This window comes from Ursus arctos, unplaced genomic scaffold (genome assembly GCF_023065955.2).
Source record: "Ursus arctos isolate Adak ecotype North America unplaced genomic scaffold, UrsArc2.0 scaffold_20, whole genome shotgun sequence".
NCBI lineage: Eukaryota > Metazoa > Chordata > Mammalia > Carnivora > Ursidae > Ursus > Ursus arctos.
Genome location: NW_026622875.1, coordinates 56,670,992 through 56,687,736, shown reverse-complemented (window position 1 = coordinate 56,687,736; position 16,745 = coordinate 56,670,992). Strand labels below are relative to the sequence as shown.

At 45.0% G+C, this 16,745-nt stretch overlaps 1 protein-coding gene across 3 annotated transcripts in view; it reads left to right on the top strand.

Moving 5' to 3' along the window:
• The window catches only part of ZNF445 (zinc finger protein 445), a 29,864-nt gene extending 18,184 nt beyond the window's left edge, over positions 1-11,680 (top strand). For 2 of the 3 annotated variants that reach the window (XM_048216082.2, XM_048216083.2), the window contains exons 3-7: positions 2,857-3,025; positions 3,368-3,444; positions 3,740-3,866; positions 4,337-4,447; positions 5,218-11,680. In XM_048216082.2, coding sequence (XP_048072039.1) covers positions 2,857-3,025; positions 3,368-3,444; positions 3,740-3,866; positions 4,337-4,447; positions 5,218-7,382 — 2,649 coding nt within the window. In that variant the 3' untranslated portion in view covers positions 7,383-11,680. The remainder of the gene's footprint in view (positions 1-2,856; positions 3,026-3,367; positions 3,445-3,739; positions 3,867-4,336; positions 4,448-5,217) is intronic. The other variant, XM_048216084.2, reaches the window with a different exon arrangement.
• The last annotated feature ends 5,065 nt before the right edge of the window (positions 11,681-16,745 follow it).

The window sequence follows — 16,745 nt, the reverse complement described above, 5'->3', positions numbered from 1 at the left end:
TGAGTGTGAGCAAGTGTGTGGTGCCCAGTGAACTCTGCCTGTCAGCCAGCCGCTCGTCTAGAGTGGGTGGGTTGGGCCTCTGAACCCTCAGCATTGAGGAAGGCAGGGAATGTCTTCCCTTCTCATTCCCACAGCACCTGAGCAGCTGAGAACTAGACCCTGAGCCAAAGACCTTTGAGCTGGCAGCCCTTCCCACCTTCCCAGAGGACAGCCGGCTCCAGGAAGAGGGTCAGCAAGTATCTGTAGATAACAGTAATGAGCTTTAGGACACAGTGACTTACATTATGCAAGTCCATCTCCACATATCTAATTTGACTTGGTACTGACCTGTTAAGTGGGAGTGATGTCTTTCTTGCTGTTAGAGTTAGGACTCCTGGCTTCTAAGTGCACGGTAAGACCTATAAATGCAGTGCACTTGCAACATGTTCCTTCTTTCTTTTGAGGATTTGTTCTCTGCAGGGGTCAGGGGTAAGAAGAGTATTGAGGGTCAGCCCAGGCCCAAGAAATTGGAAGACTTTATTTCATAGCCTCATTGTTCAAGCATTGCTCATGTTTTTTCAGAGCTTCAGTTTATTGAAAAGAATGTGCAAAACTGATCTAACAATGAGAATTTATTCAGTGTATATTTGAATGTCCACCATGTGCCCAGCCCCAGCTTTAGCACTGGGAAACCTGACCGCCCCAGTGCTGGTAGAGCAGCCGGTCAGTGAAAGTGAGCGCTGCCTGCCACTTCTGCCCCGCACACGTGAGTTTCTCAATGCTTATAGATTTGGAGGTTATTTTGTTCTTTTGTAAAAGCGTTTATCATTTTTGTAGGCTTCTTTAAATTTTTTTTCAACAAATATATGTGTAATTCTACATATATGATTCATTCATAAATGAAAGTTACCTTTAAGATTTCTAGAACATATTTGACATACTCTTCTCCCAAATATAATATCAAATTATTGAGTCAATCAAGTAACACATCTGACCGAACATCCACCAGCAGTATATGGTAATATATCAATGCAAGGTATGACTATTAAAAAAGAAAACCCCTTTGCTTAACATTGATTACTGTTTTAAAAAATGTAAAAGAACATTTATCATTTTTACCAAAACACCAAGATATTCAAAAGGATCGAAGAATCATTGATTAAAGCAAATAAGGTACATAGTAGGTACAAAATTGTGGCTTGGTTACATTTAACTCATTTAGAGCTAGGTGTAGGATTTGAAAATCCCCGAAAACATTGCCAAATGGGCGTACCCGGCCTACCTGGTTGAAAGCTAGTTAGAAATTAGAAAACAGGAACGCCTGGGTGGCTTAGTCAGTTAAGCATCTGTCTTTGGCTCAAGCCACGATCCTAGGACTCTGGGACCCTAGGATCCTACGACCCCTAGGCCTGAGCCCCGCATCAGGCTCCTTGCTCAGCGGGGAGCCTGCTTCTTCCTCTTCCTCTGCCTGCTGCTCCCCCTGCTTGTGCTGTCTCTCTTTCTGATGAATAAATAAATAAAATATTAAAAAAAAAAGAAATTAGAAAACAAAACGGGCTGGGAGAATACCTCCCAAATTCTGAAAAATGAACAGAATGGCTCAAGATGCACATAAAATTACATAATCACCCTGTGGTTCATCAGCATTGAGCAACTAGGTCCTGAGAGATTTTGTTCTCATTAAATTTGTTCTCATTAAACTCATTTTGTTCTCAAAAATTTGTTCTCATTAAACTCATTGGGCTGTCTGCTTCCGTCTTTGTATTGTTTCTTTATTCTCTTTTTGGTAGGGTGTGGGAAGAACAGGTTCATACCTTTTGTCTGTAGCTTGGTATCACATGTTTCATGGCCTCAGGCTAAGATTCATCCAAATCAATGTGGTCAATGTCTTGGCCACAGGACCAGAAAAAACTTAATAAGTTCATTGGTTGAAAGCTTCCAGTACTGGGGCGCCTGGGTGGCACAGTTGTTGGGCGTCTGCCTTCGGCTCAGGGCGTGATCCCGGTGATCTGGGATCGAGCCCCACATCAGGCTTCTGCGCTATGAGCCTGCTTCTTCCTCTCTCACTCCCCCTGCTTGTGTTCCCTCTCTCGCTGGCTGTCTCTCTCTGTCAAATAAATAAATAAAATCTTTAAAAAAAAAAAAAGAAAAGCAAAAAAAAAAAAAAAAAAAGAAAGCTTCCAGTACTCATTTCCACATCAGGGATAGCCTTGCCTCAGAGACTGGAACCATTTGAAGTCCCAGGGTAAAGACTGCCTCTTTCTGGGTCTCTGCTTGGATGGGCACTGCCGTTTTCTGTAGCTGAGACTTTCTCTTCTGTGGTTCCATGGCTCACTCTCAAAAGTAGTATTGCCTCTCTGGCAGTGTTACCGTCTCAGTCAGCTTTACATCTGGGAGCTGTCCTGCTTCTTTGAGGTCACTATGCTTAGTAGTGCTTAGAGCATTTCCTGATACTTGGTAGATGTTATCTGTCTGCATCTCTGCAGTGAACCATTATTATTTTAACTCAGGGATAAATTTCTTCTTTCTGATTTCTAAGTTCCAGACCAGGAGTGGAGCCTGAGGAGCTGATGGGAAGGCGTTGCTGTAGCATCTGGGGCACAACAGCAGTGCCTTGCTGGATGCTCTCCTATGTTGTAGCTGGAATCTGGCTCCACCTGTCTGCCTCATGGCCCACATTAGAGCCCAGGGAGGCCAAGGGATGAGGGGGTCCTTCCTGGGCTTTCTCCTCCTCCTTTTGCCTCTGCCTATAGGTAGTGAAGGGCCTGGCTTGCCCTTCCCTGGATCCTGCCCTTGAAGATTGGCCATGTGGCCTCTTCTTTGAGTTTGCTTTCTGATTCCCATAGGGATCCTCTCACAACATTTTCTTCTCGCCAGGACCCAACCCTTGCCCAGAGCCCAGATGTACGTTGGATGGGTACAGGAGCCCTGCGAGCCTCACAGATATGGCCCCCTGCTTCACCTCTCAGGAGCAGCTCTACTCTTGGGGACCACCTGGAGCCTCCCTATGAAATAGGAGTGTGTGACTTCCTGGCTGGGCAATCCGGTACATGCCATCTAGCTCTAAGCTGTATGCCACACATCCCGAAGTAGTGTTGTCATTTCACCATCTGTCCTCTCATGAGAATCCCTTTCAGTCTTGGTGCTTAGCCCTGTGTCCTTTCTACCCTTCTGTAACCCATGTCTACCTAGCTTCTCCTCCCATTGCACCCCCCACTCCTCACTCCCCAGCCCTCAGCAGACACTGGGGAAATGTGAAATGGGTGTTTTAACAGTAGGCCATACCTGCTTATAGGCCCAGAAGTCCTCTGTGGGGGAAGAGTGGGCCTCCTCAGTGTGGTGCCAAGAGCTGGGCTACCTTCTCTCATGGCTCTTTTTTCTCCTTCAGAGCCTCCTGTTGCTGAGGTGCCTGCCCTTTCCCAGAGAGAGGTGTGCCCAGGAGACACATTGACATCCCAGCCTCAGGTGAGCCATAAGACCTTTGGTCCTTCATGACATCCCGGCATTGCTGCCTAATGGAGTCCCTGAGGCTCCCCCTCATCTTGAGTCTCTGTGTCCAGTGACCTCACATCCAGAGACCCAGGTCCTGGAGACCAGATTATCCCCCTTGAGCTCAGAGTTCTTCTGCTGGGTGATGCTCTCTCTTTCACCCTTACCAGATCCATCCTATGCTCACTCAGATCCTGCCTGCCCTTCCGTTGCTCTCTCCTAAAAGCCAGGAGCTGTAAACTGACTCTCAGACATAGGGCTGTGCTTTCAGGAGGCTGTGACTTTCAAGGACGTGGAAATGACCTTCTCCCAGGATGAGTGGGGATGGCTGGATCCTGCTCAGAGGAACTTGTACAGAGATGTAATGCTGGAGAATTACAGGAACGTGGTTTCTCTGGGTAAGACATTGATACCCTCATGCTTCTACCCACTTTTACTTCTACCTTCTTACTTTTTATTATGCTGTCTAGACAGGGACCTGACCTGGGCTTTGACCCTGGTCTATTACCTAGTCTTCTCTCTTGAAACACGGTGATAATGATGCCTGTTTGCTGGATTATTATAATAATTAAAAGTCATGTATATCAAGTTCCTAGTTAGACACCCACATGGTGTTGGTTGATTGAACTGATCGAGTTGTCATGTGGCTCCCACCTCCAGAGGACCCTAGTGATCCTTTTGGCTGTGACTTCTTTCAGCCTCTTTTGTCTCTGCTCAGAGCCGTTGGAAATGGCTGTCTGGGCCTCCTGTCCTGACTTCCTCCAGCCTCCCTGGCCTTTCCCTTGTCCTTGCCTGAGAGGGTCCTGGAGAATAGTTCTGTATGATTTATCCACCCTTCTATCTCATCCCATCCCCTTCTCTTCTGCAGTGGGACCATTCACCAAACCTGTTCTGATTTCCTGGTTGGAGGCAAGGGAGCCATGGGGCCTGAATGCCCAGGGAGCTCAGCCTAAGGGGAATCTAGGTGTTGCCCCTGCAGGTGAGTTTCAGAGAACCTCTGGATCCTGCTTCTCTCACATCTACTTTTCTCTATCTTAAGGTCTGTTACACCAAGTAAGTCACAGGGAATATACTTTGTTGTTTGCTAGAAGGAAGACCCTTAACAGAGTTGCTAAGGAGTGCTGGGCTTCTGGGCTTCTCCTCTCCAGACTGGCCCATTAGACATTTGTTTCTGGCCCTACCCCTTCCCGAGAAACCTTTTCAGTAACTGTTCTTGCCCACTGGAGGGCTTCACTGTTGCAGTCTTTTCCATTCAGTGATGCTCTTCCTCATCCCTCTGCTGCACTCCTGCTGGCCCCTGGCCCGTGCCTACCCCTTCATGCCCTTTGAAGAACCCTAATCCCACTCCTCCTCTTCTTTGCCCCTATGATAGGCTTGACTTCCAGTTCCTTCAGCCAGTCCTCCATGGAGCCCCCTGGGCTCTTGGGAGCCTTCTTATATTCTTACCATGATTCCTCTCCCCTCTCTTACTGTTTAACATTCACTTCTCAATGCTGTTTTTCAACTGGATGTGATTTCTGCATATGTTTAGCTGCTGTGCTTACCTTGCTTCTCCTCCTCCCTACCCTGTTGTCTGGAACACTCTTCCATGTTTTGCTTTCCCAGACTATTTGGTAAAGGTATTGGCAGTCAAGCAAAAGCTTCACCAGCCAAGATCTTGGCTCCCCCCCGCTCCCCCCATCCTTTGGTGCTTTCTGCATTTCCAAGTATGGAATAGAGTACATTGTGTTGTGTTTTATTTTGTGTCAGGAGGTGAGCTCCAGATTAAAACAAACAAGTTCATCTTAAAACATGAACCTTTGGAAGAAGCAGAAACCTTAGCTGGGCCATCAGAATGTTGGAGGACGAGTGTTTCTGAGGGAATGGGGCTCAGAGAATCTTTCGAAAAGAAGAGCAGGCTAAAGGAACAATGTGGAAACCCTGTACAAGTAAGAGTGAAGAAAGAAGAGACCAATGTCAGTCATAGGACAGAAAAAGAATTGGAAGAATCAGGAAGAAGTACTAGTCGTAATCTAAAACATGCCACATATTTGAGAGTTCCCAGAAGAAAGCGATCCCTTAAACACGGCTGTGGCAGACACTTCAGAGGGAGTTCATGCCACTATGACTACAAGGAATATGGGAAAGGGCTCAGGCGCATAGTTGGCGGATTTAGCCTACATCAGAGAATTCATGCTGGACTAAAAGCAAATGCGAAGGACGCACGTGGGAAAGACTTCAGCCTTAGCTCACATCACCAACAGCAGAATCTTCACATGGTGGGGACATCGTATAAGTGCAGTGACTGCGGGAGGACCTTCAGTCATAGCTCTCATCTTGCATGTCATCAGAGACTTCACACTCAGGAGAAACCATTTAAATGCAGGGTGTGTGGGAAAGCTTTCAGGTGGAGCTCAAACTGTGTGCGACATGAAAAGATTCACACTGGAGTGAAACCTTATAAATGTAGTTTATGTGACAAGGCTTTCCGACGCATGTCTGCCTACCGTCTACACCAGGAAACTCATGCTAAGCAGAAATTTCTTGAGTCTAATCAGTATGAGGAAGCTCTCACCTATAGCTCAGGATTTGATCATCATTTGAGAGACCAAAGTGGGGAGAAACCCTTTGACTGCAGCCAGTGTAGAAAATCCTTCCACTGTAAATCATATGTTGTTGAACATCAAAGGGTCCACACTCAGGAGAAACCTTATAAATGTACCAAATGTAGGAAAACCTTTAGGTGGAGATCAAACTTTACTCGTCATATGAGAATGCACCAGGAAGAAAAGTTCTATGATCAAGACACATGTAGAGAAGACTTTAGACAGACCTCCAGCTGCAGTCAGTCCCAGAGTGCCCCTGTTACAGAGAAAGCTTTTCCTTGTCAGCAGTGTGGGAAAACTTTTACTCGAAAGAAATCCCTCATTGATCATCAGAGAATTCACACAGGTGAAAAGCCGTACAGATGTAGTGAATGTGAAAAAGAGTTTACTCATCGGTCGGCCTTTATTGCTCATAAGAAGCAGCATGCCATTCAGAGAAAACCTGAGGATGGGCCATCATTTAATCAGGACAGAGTTCTCCAAGTCCCTCAGAGCAGTCAAACCACAGAGGAAGCCTACAAATGTAGCCAGTGTGGCAAAGCCTTCCGTAATCACTCATTCCTCCTCATCCATCAGAGAATTCACACCAGAGAGAAGCCTTATAAGTGCAGAGAATGTGGGAAAGCTTTCAGATGGAGTTCTAACCTCTCCCGTCATCAGAGGATTCACTCTTTGGAAAAACAGTATGAGTACCGTGAAAGTGGAAACACGCCAAATCTGCAGTCACAAATGCTCGCTGGTGAGAAACCTTTTTGGTGCCAAGAATGTGGGAAAACTTTTACACGTAAAAGAAGTCTTTTAGATCATAAGGGAATACACAGTGGAGAGAAGCGCTATAAATGTAATCTGTGTGGGAAATCTTACGATAGAAAACATCGCCTTGTTAATCATCAGAGAATCCACAGTAAAGAGAGACCTTTTAAATGTCAGTGGTGTGGGAAAGATTTCATTGGAAGACATACCCTCTGCATTCATCAGAGAAAACACACCAGAGTGGCACAGTCTGAATGCAGCCTGGCTGGGTTGTCTTCCTGCCAGGACACAGGGGTGAGTTTACAGGAATTAAAACCAAGTGGGGAGAAGCCCCTTGAAGATTCTGAGGAAGCTTGTGACCAGAGCTCCAGGATCACCGGACTCCAGAACATACCCATTGGGAAGAAGTGCCACAAGTGTAGCACCTGTGGGAAAACTTTTAACAAGAGCTCACAGCTCATTAGCCACAAGAGATTTCATACTCGAGAGAGGCCCTTCAAATGCAGAGAGTGTGGGAAGACCTTCAGGTGGTCTTCAAATTTGGCTCGGCATATGAAAAACCATATTAGAGATTAGCTTGGGGTCTGACAGTGGGGGGAGAGGGGTTTCTAGCAGCGGCCCTGCTAGAGAACCCTTAATTATGGGCAGTATGGGAAAAACCTTCACAAAGGGTCCAGCCCTTTCTATTTTCAAATCTGGTGGCAGAGAATGCTGAGGATTCAAAAACTCAGGGCATCTCCTTTCTTACCTGCTGGGGAGCGTGATGCTAGGGAAGAACAGTAACCTGTTCTTTGGGGCCTTTCTGGAAGCTTGGGCCTTGCACAGTGGCCTGGAGCCCCCAGCCAGGTAATAAGTGTAAAAGCAGATACCATTGCCCTTTGTGGTTTGACAAAATATCTGTGATGTAATGGGCTGTGGCTTCTGCAAGGGGCCGGTTGAATCCTGTGGTAGTGCATATTCTGTTTGATCATATAAGTAGCAGCAGCAGAAGCAGGAACTCCCAGTCTCCCCCAGATCCATCCTGGGAGTTCTGGCTGCAGTTTTGGCCTTCATATCTTGCTTTGGATATCTGCCACGGGCATAGAGTTGTCTCAGCAGCACATGGAAGAGAGCAGGGTTGGACTCAATCACCTGGAGAATGGGGCTCTCCCAGTGCCCCGTCGCTGTCTCCACCCCACAGTCTGCGTGGGCAACAGTGAGCCATCTGTTCAACAGAAATGTGCTGAGCACCTCCCATATCCCAGACCCTGTCGTGTGTGCTAGAGACCCAGCAGTGACCAGAACAGACAAAAGATCTGCCGTCTTGGATCTTTATAGACAGTTAACAAATGAGTTACATAGTACTTCACATGGTGATATGTGTTGTGGACAAAATGAATCAGATAAGAGTGAAAGGCAGTGCTGGATTAGGAGGTGGGTTGCAATTTTAAGTAGGCTGGTTAGGGAGGACTTCAACTGAGAGGGAGAAACTTGAGCAAAGACCTGAAAGAGGTTAGGGCATGGACCCTGTGGGTTTCTAGATCCAGGCACAGGAGGTGGAATCTTATCTGGTGTCCTTGGAGAATGGCAGGAAGGTCCCTGGGCTAGAGTGGAGTGAGCCAGCAGAAGGGAGGGCCCCAGAGAGGTAGTGGGGCAAGCCATGTATCATGTGTCTCCATTGGGGCTGGAGCTTCCTCAAAGGGAGGTAGGGAGCTTTTGGACAGTTTTGAGTTGAGGAGTGATGTGGTCTGAATCTGAATTACATTTACAAGGTTAACCACAGACCCAAGGACTCAGTGAAATTATATAGCTGAGAGATTTTTATGCAGTTATCTCTGCTATCAGTTTCCATGAATGAGACTCTCTCAACAGTTGTAAACGTTTAATTATTGTGCTTGCTTGCATCTCTAACTTGTGCACACTATGGGGACCCTCTAACCTTTCACGTAGCTTTCTTTGCACTTTGGATCCGGTGCTGGCATCGGGTTCAACCCAAAGGTACCAGTTCACATGACTGATGCCCTCTGGAAAAGAGGTGACCTGGTAGGGGAGGCACCTCCATCTCATTTGCCAACTTGACTTGAAACAAAAAGAAGTAGCTCGATGGCATTAAGGGTAAAGGAGTGATTTTTCTAAAATTTGTGTAAGTAGTCATTGCTTCTGATTATTGAAGAGCTCACATTATGAATATAAGAATAAAATATCTCACTTGTTAGTTGAGGACCATCTCAGACTACATGTTACTGCTTTGAGTCAGGGCACACTGGTGGAGCAGACCATTTCTTATAGTGATAAGAAACCAACCTGGAAAATGTCCTTTCAGTAGAGTACAAGTAATCTCATCCTTTCTGGATTGTTGTGGGCAGATGAAAATGAAGACCTTGACACTTTGTGATGATGTCACGTGGAATAGTCAGAGGATGGGGAGGAAGGGCAGACATATGTTCGTGTTCTGGCTCCAACTCCGCTTTATACTCAGGAGGGTTTGGTAATCCTGGCTCTGCATCCTTTTCCTAGAGCAGCAGCTGCCCATGGCATGGAATCAGATGTCCCATCACTGGTATAGTACCAAAAACCGGCTCCAGATGTGGCTGGGCAGGGATCACAGTCCCATGTGCTGAGGCCCCAGGGTCTGGGAAGGCCTTGGAGTTACCAGATCTGGGTTCCAGGCTTACTGTGCCTTTTCTTGGCCGGATGATCTTGGACAAGTCCTTGAACATCTGCATCTGTTTTCTGGCTTATAAAATTAGAGTAATTAAGCTCCCTGATTCCTAGGATTGGAGAAAGAGCGCTTGGTGTGCAAAGGCTCTGGGTTAGGTAGCTGATCTCTAGGACCAGAGCCCTCACAGAGCTGCAGCTCCAAGTCAGCTTCAGCTTCAAATCTGATGCCACAACTGAGGAAATACTCCTTTTCTGTCCATATTTTCACCCCCCCAACTCCTTGTGCCACTGTCACCTCACTGAATTCCTGCCGCAGTAGAGGTTTTCTTAGTGCCATTTTTATGAAGTGAGATATACTTATTTTTAAACATTCAAACCAAATTTTCAAGTGTACAAAGAAGTAAAAACAGAAATCACTCTATACTGAGGTAAGCCTTTCATATTTTGGGACTGTACTGATCGAGTCTGTTCAATAACCTGAATTTTTAAATAAATTTAATTATATGAGTAATATATGATGACTATAGAAATATTAGTAAATACAGATTAGCTAAAAGAAGTCTCACTGCTAGGAGTTAACTACTAAGCATTTTGGTGTAACCAGTGTTCTATTTAACTTCATTGCCCGCCCCTGAACGCCCCTGGACCGGCCTGACTTGTGCTGTCTGCCTTCCCCAGGAGTGTAGACCATATCCCATGCTGGCCCAGGTCCTCATCCGTCAAGGCTAACCCTCGCCATCCCTAAGCCCTCTCCCCTGGCCCCACCTCTCTTCGTGCCTGTGTCTTACTCTGTTAGGTGTTGTCCAGGTTTCCAAGAGTTAGGCCTGCTGCTGCAGCCAGACGGGGCACTCTGGAGGCTGGGTTGGGTGCTTATTTATCTTTTTGCCATACAGAGATTTTGTACAAAATTACGTGTATTAAGGAGTATGGAATTTAGTTCAGCTTAGTCAGGATTGGAGTGTTTTGAAGGGGCCCTGAGTACAGTGTTGACTGGAGGTCACCCACAAGCGCACTAGTTAGCACCAACTGTAGGTGGTTCCAAGCCATGTGGCTTCAGTTGACAATTTCTGACTGCCTCAGCCACCAGTTCTCCTTTCGTCCCCATTCTGGCCTGGAGAACATGTAGGCTTCTTTGAAACCTGCCTTGCTTGCTTTTGTTGCCTAGGAAGAACCAAAGTTGGGGCTGAGGAGAGCCAGAGAGCTGGGACTCCCCCAGAGAGAAGTAGGTATTGGAAAGTCTTTGAATCAGTTGTCCAGTGTGGTTGACCTCTGCCTTGCTGACAGACCATCAGCCCACACAGAGGCATGTATGGAGAAGAAAGCACAGGAAATATGGGTTAATAATGGGCCTCTCACACTCCCCCAGATGACACATTTTACAAGCCCTAGTATGGGTATGTGTGTAGAACAGTGGGAACTCACTGCTGTGGGAGTGGAAATTGTAACAGCTCCTGTGCTGCACAGTCTGCAGTCTCGTGATGTCGTGCACACCGCTAGCAGCCCTACTCCTGGGTAGACCCTAGAAGAGGTTCGTGTAGGGAGGGGCATTTGTATATAACTGTTCATTGCAGTACTGTTTAGGTAGCAAGATTGGGAAAAGCCTAAATGTCCATCAACAGGGGAAAAAAAAGGGTTGTTTTTGGTACTTTGGGAAGTGAATATGAAAAACTAGAGTTACATCTTTCAACACAGATAAATAAAAAATGCTGAGAAAGTTGCAGAAGTTATGTACAATATACCATTTATGTAAAATTAAACATACGGTGTATCTGTGGACACATTATTAAACTTAATTTGTGTTTAACTTTTTTAATGAAATGGATTAGTAGTTGCCAACCTCACAAGATAATTGGGGACGGGGGAATGGTTAATGAAATAATGCATGTAATAAACTGTTTTGATTAGTGGCTGGCATGTAAGCATTGTTGGCATATAGTAAACAGTGTTGTTACTGTTTTGCACAATAATATATTCCTGTGGATTCAAATTATATGATGAATAGTATAAAATCATGGTTTGGAATGTTGTGTGAAAGTTGTGTTCTTCCTTTTCATGGCAGGAGCTGCTGATGGAATAAGGGAAGGTAATGCAAGCTGCAGTTGTGTTTTATTTCATTTTAAAAATTGATATAGATGGGTCACATGTTGCCTAACAGGATAGTGTGGTGTGTGTGTTTTTTTTTTCTTTTAACTGTGCTTAAAATACTTAAAAATAAAATGTTTTTAAGCATGGGCTGTGACATCTTACAATTTTATAGAAATCCTGGTTCTGCCATTTATATAATGTTACAGTGAGCCATTTAATCTCTCAAGGCTTTAGTTTCCTCACCTACAAAAATGAATAGCAACACAAATGGCTATTAGTAAAGGAATTGTTGAACAGTCCTGGTGCATCTTTGATGGAATACCATGCATCCTGTTAAAAAGATTGAGGATATTCTGTGTGTATTGACACATGATGTCCAAGACATAGAGTTTATAGGAAATTATGAGCTCTATTTTCTTTAACCTTTCTGCCTAAAAATAGCAAGTGAAACCAGAGCTCTAGACTCAAAAGTTTAAGAAACGGAAAGAAAAGTTTAAGAAATGGGATCCTGTAGATGGAGATGTTTAGTCAGCCATTGCATTTTATTAGGTAAGTAAAGGAAGAGGAGTAAATGTTTATATGCCCAACTGGCACACCTATTAAGCTAATGCTAACCCTGTCGAATAGCAAAGAGGACTTGTATCACCCAGCTTATAGTCAGGAGCCAGAAACCATACTGATTATTTTAAGAAAAAGAACTTAGAATTGTTAATAGGTATATCTAAGTAACTAAAAAGGCAAAAAGAAAATGCTAATTTATCATGGAGGCAGTGACTTGAGACCTGGTGCCATCCCAAGATGGGAAACTGTAATGGAGTCTGACTCCATTTTTGATGTTTGACCACTGACAGCTTTCAAGCCCTCCCCCTCCCCTTTTTTGCCTCACTTCTAGGCAAGCTGATAAGAAAGCCCAGGTACTCGCTAAGCACTTGAGGTGAAATTATGCAAACCCTGGCTTTTTCTGTTACCCTGGAAACCCACACCCTTAACCACAATAAAAATCAGAGCCATTTGCCCCTCCTTGCAATCAGTGGAAACTGACTGGCTTGGGTACCTGTCTTGCTCTTCCCAGAGAGCCACATTATGTGAATAATAAACTTTTTCATGACCTCTTGATGTGTGTGCTATCATCCGTCATGACATCTGAATCAGTTTGGGATGGTGGTACAGTATTGATCCCACCTCCACAGAGCAAGCTACAAAGCAGGAACAAAAAGAATTGTTAAAAGGTAGGACGTTGGAAGAGAGCACCTGTAGAGCTGAACTCAGACCTACATGGAGGAAAGGACTGCTGGGCTGCAGTTGATCTGAATCAGAGGGAGGGCCCTATGGTGACAGAACTGCAAGCTGGACCCAGTTGCTGCGACCAAAGGGAATTGCCCCTGCTGGAGTGAAGAAGCATTGGGAACAGGAAGCAGTGCCCACATACACAGAAAACCCCTCTTCCTCCTTGTATTAGGGTTCTTCAGCAGAACAGAACCAATAGGATGTGTGTATACATGCAGAAAGAGACGTATGGAATTGCCTTCTATGCTTCCAGAGGCTGGCAAGTCAAAAATCTGCAGGATGGACCACAGACGAGACCCGGGAGAGCTAATGGGCTGAAGGCTGGCTGTTGTACAACCAGGAAGAGCCAATGTTGCTGATGAAGTCCAAAGGCAGCTGGAGAATTCATTCTTGCCAGGGGGTAGGCAGTCTTTTTGTTCTATGTAGGCCTTCGACTGATTTGATGAGGCCCACCCACGTAATGGAGAGTATATTCTTTACTGAAAGCCCATTAATTTAAACGTTAAGCTTATCCAAAAACACCCTCACAGAAACACTCAATATTTGACCAAATATTTGGGCATGCTGTCACCCAGGCAGGTTGACACACACTAATCACAATTCCTCAACACTGCAGCCTCCCTCTTAACATTTCTTGATGCCAGAACCTAATAGGGAAAGAGCTGGCAAAATAGGGATGTGTATCACAGAGTTCCAAACCCATCATCTCAAAACATAGAAGAGTGGGTTTGAAGCAGTGACAATAAACTAATACTGGCACAGCTTTCCTAAATTGTCTTAAAAATTCCTAGGATGTTTGACTTAAAACTTTGAGACTAAGATTTTTTGTTAAATTATGCGTAGGAGCGCCTGGCTGGCTCAGTTGGAAGAGCATGCAACCCTTGATCTCAAAGTCGTAAGTTCAAGCCCGACATTGGGTATAGAGATTATTTAAATAAATTTAAAAAAATGTATGCTACATTATGGACAGCTGCTCACTTAAAGATATAAATTTTGTTATAAGCTGTTGATTTTACCTGTGGACCTTGTAATAATTAGGTGTTTGGCCTTACTTAATATTGAACTGAAACTTGAAAGCCCCAAGAATATGTTTAAAGGTATTTCTGCTTAAAAACATTTATTTTACAACAGAAATGAATACATTTAATAAGTACATTTAATACATTTAACAGTAGGGTGGAGTTAAGATGGCGGAGGAGTAGGGGTCCCCTTTTTCAGCTGGTCCCCTGAGTCGAGCTGGATAGGTACCAGGCCATCCTGAAAACCCACGGAATCAGCCTGAGACGTAGGAAGATACATCTGGATCTCTACAAATTAACATCTCCAGCACTGAGTATTGAGGTACGAGGTGGGGAGCCATGAATCCGTGCACAGATATCGGAAGATAAACGGAAGAGGGGGAGCCAACGCGCTCAGGAGCCGGGAAGCTGTACCCACTTGCACAGCGGAGCGAGTCGGACTCGCGGACCAGCACCTGCGAGAGAGCAGACAGACCGTGAGCTGGGGAACGCGCGTGACCAGTCTGAATACGAGCTCCGGAGTGCGCTCGAACCACACTGAAACGGAGCTACGGAGCACGCGGGGGGGGGGGGGGGGGGGGCGGGGGGGGAGGGAGGGGTGGGGGATGGCTGGCGGCTGGCGACGTTGGAAACACAAAGGATAGAGATGTGCGGGCCCTGGAAGTGAGAGCTGGGATGCCGGCTGTGGGGTGCACAACCCGGGATGCTGCAGGGTTTTTAGCAGCACCAACATAAACAGAGTTAAAAAGGCCAAGAGAGCCTAGTGGAGAGCAGACTGCGATCTCTGTTCTGAGACAGAGGCTAGGATTCGGCCACTGCTGTTCTGACTCAAAACAGCCACAGAAAACCGCCAGGGAAAGCCTCCAGAGAACAAAAGCCCGGAAATACCAGCTCACATTGTGCCAAACCCCATCCCCCCTCGCAGGCAGGCGACAGGGAGACTCTACCCAAACAGGGTTGCCTGAATATCAATGCGGCAGGCCCCTCCCCCAGAAGGCAGGCTGAAAAATCAAGAAGCCCACATCCCTAAGGTCCCTGTAAAACAGGTGCAGGTCCAGGTTAATAATTTGGGCTCTGGGCAACCCCACAACCTCTCCTCATCAGAATGCCGAGAAGGAGAAATCCCCCCCAGAAAAGAAAAGACAATGAGTCTGTGGCCTCTGCCACAGAACTGATGGATATGGATATAACCAAAATATCAGAAGTGAAGTTCAGAGTAACAGTGGTCAAGATGATGTGTACATGTGAAAAAAATATTAATGAAAATCTTAACAAGAATATAGAATCTCTAAGGGCGGAAATGAGAGCAAATCTGGCAGAAATTAAAAATGCTATGAATCAAATGCAGTCAAAACTAGATGCTCTGACGGCCAGGGTGAATGAGGCAGAAGAACGAATTAGTGAATTGGAGGATGGGATGGTAGAAGAGAAAGTTAAAACAGAAATTTGGCTCAAAAAAACCCAATCTCAAGAATGTAGGTTACGGGAGATTACTGACTCAATGAAACGTTCCAATGTCAGCATCATCGGCATCCCTGAGGCGGTGGGAAAGAGGGACGTCTAGAAGAGATATTTGAACAAATTGTAGCTAAAAACCTCCCTACAATCAATACTCAGAAATCAGTTGTGTTTTTATACACAAAAAATGAGACTGAAGAGAGAGATTTGGGAAACCATTCCATTTACAATAGAACCAAAAATCATACGTTATCTTGGAATTAACTTAACCAGAGACGTAAAGGATCTATATTCTAGAAACTATAAATCACTCTTGAAAGACATTGAGGAAGACATAAAGAGATGGAAAGATATTCCATGCTCATGGATCGGAAGAATTAACATAGTTAAAATGTCCATGCTACCCAGAGCAATCTACACTTTCAATGCTATCCCGATCAAAATACCGAGGACATTTTTCAAAGAGCTGGAACAAATAGTCCTTAAATTTGTATGGAACCAGGAAAGGCCACGAATCACCAAGGAAGTATTGAAAAGTAAAAACAAAGCTGGGGCATCACAGTGCCGGATTTCAAGTTGTACTACAAAGCTGTGATCACAAAGACAGCATGGTACTGGCACAAAAACAGACAAATAGACCAATGGAACAGAATAGAGAACCCAGAAACGGACCTGCGGCTCTTTGGGCAACTAATCTTTGACAAGACAGGAAAAAACATCCAGTGGAAAAAGACAGTATCTTCAATAAATGGTGCTGGAAAATTGGACAGCTACATGCAAAAGAAAGAAACTTGACCACTCTCTCACACCATACACAAAGATAAACTCCAAATGGATGAAAGACCTCGATGTGAGACAGGAATCCATCAAAATCCTAGAGGAGAGCATAGGCAGCAACCTCTACGACATCAGCCAAAGCAATTTTGTCATGACTCATCTCCAAAGGCAAGAGAAACAAAAGAAAAAATGAGCTTGTGGGAATTCATCAAGTTAAAAAGCTTCTGCACAGCCAAGGAAACAGTCAAAAAAACTAAGAGCAGCCCACGGAATGGGAGAAGATATTTGCAAATGACACTACAGATGAAAGACTGGTATCCAAGATCTACAAAGAACTTCTCAAACTCAATACACAAGAAACATAAACAAATCAAAAAATGGGCAGAAGATATGAACTTTTCTAACGAAGACATACAAATGGCTAACAGTCACATGAAAAAATTTCAAAATCATTATCCATCAGGGAAATTGAAATCAAAACCACATTGAGATACCAGCTTATGCCAGTTAGAATGGCAAAACATTGACAAGGCAGGAACAACAATTTTTGGAGAGGATGTGAGAAAGGGGATCCCTCTTACGTTGTTGGTGGGAATGTGAGCTGGTACAGCCACTCTGGAAAACAGTGTGGAGGTCCCTTAAAAAGTTAAAAATGGAGCTACCCTGTGATCCA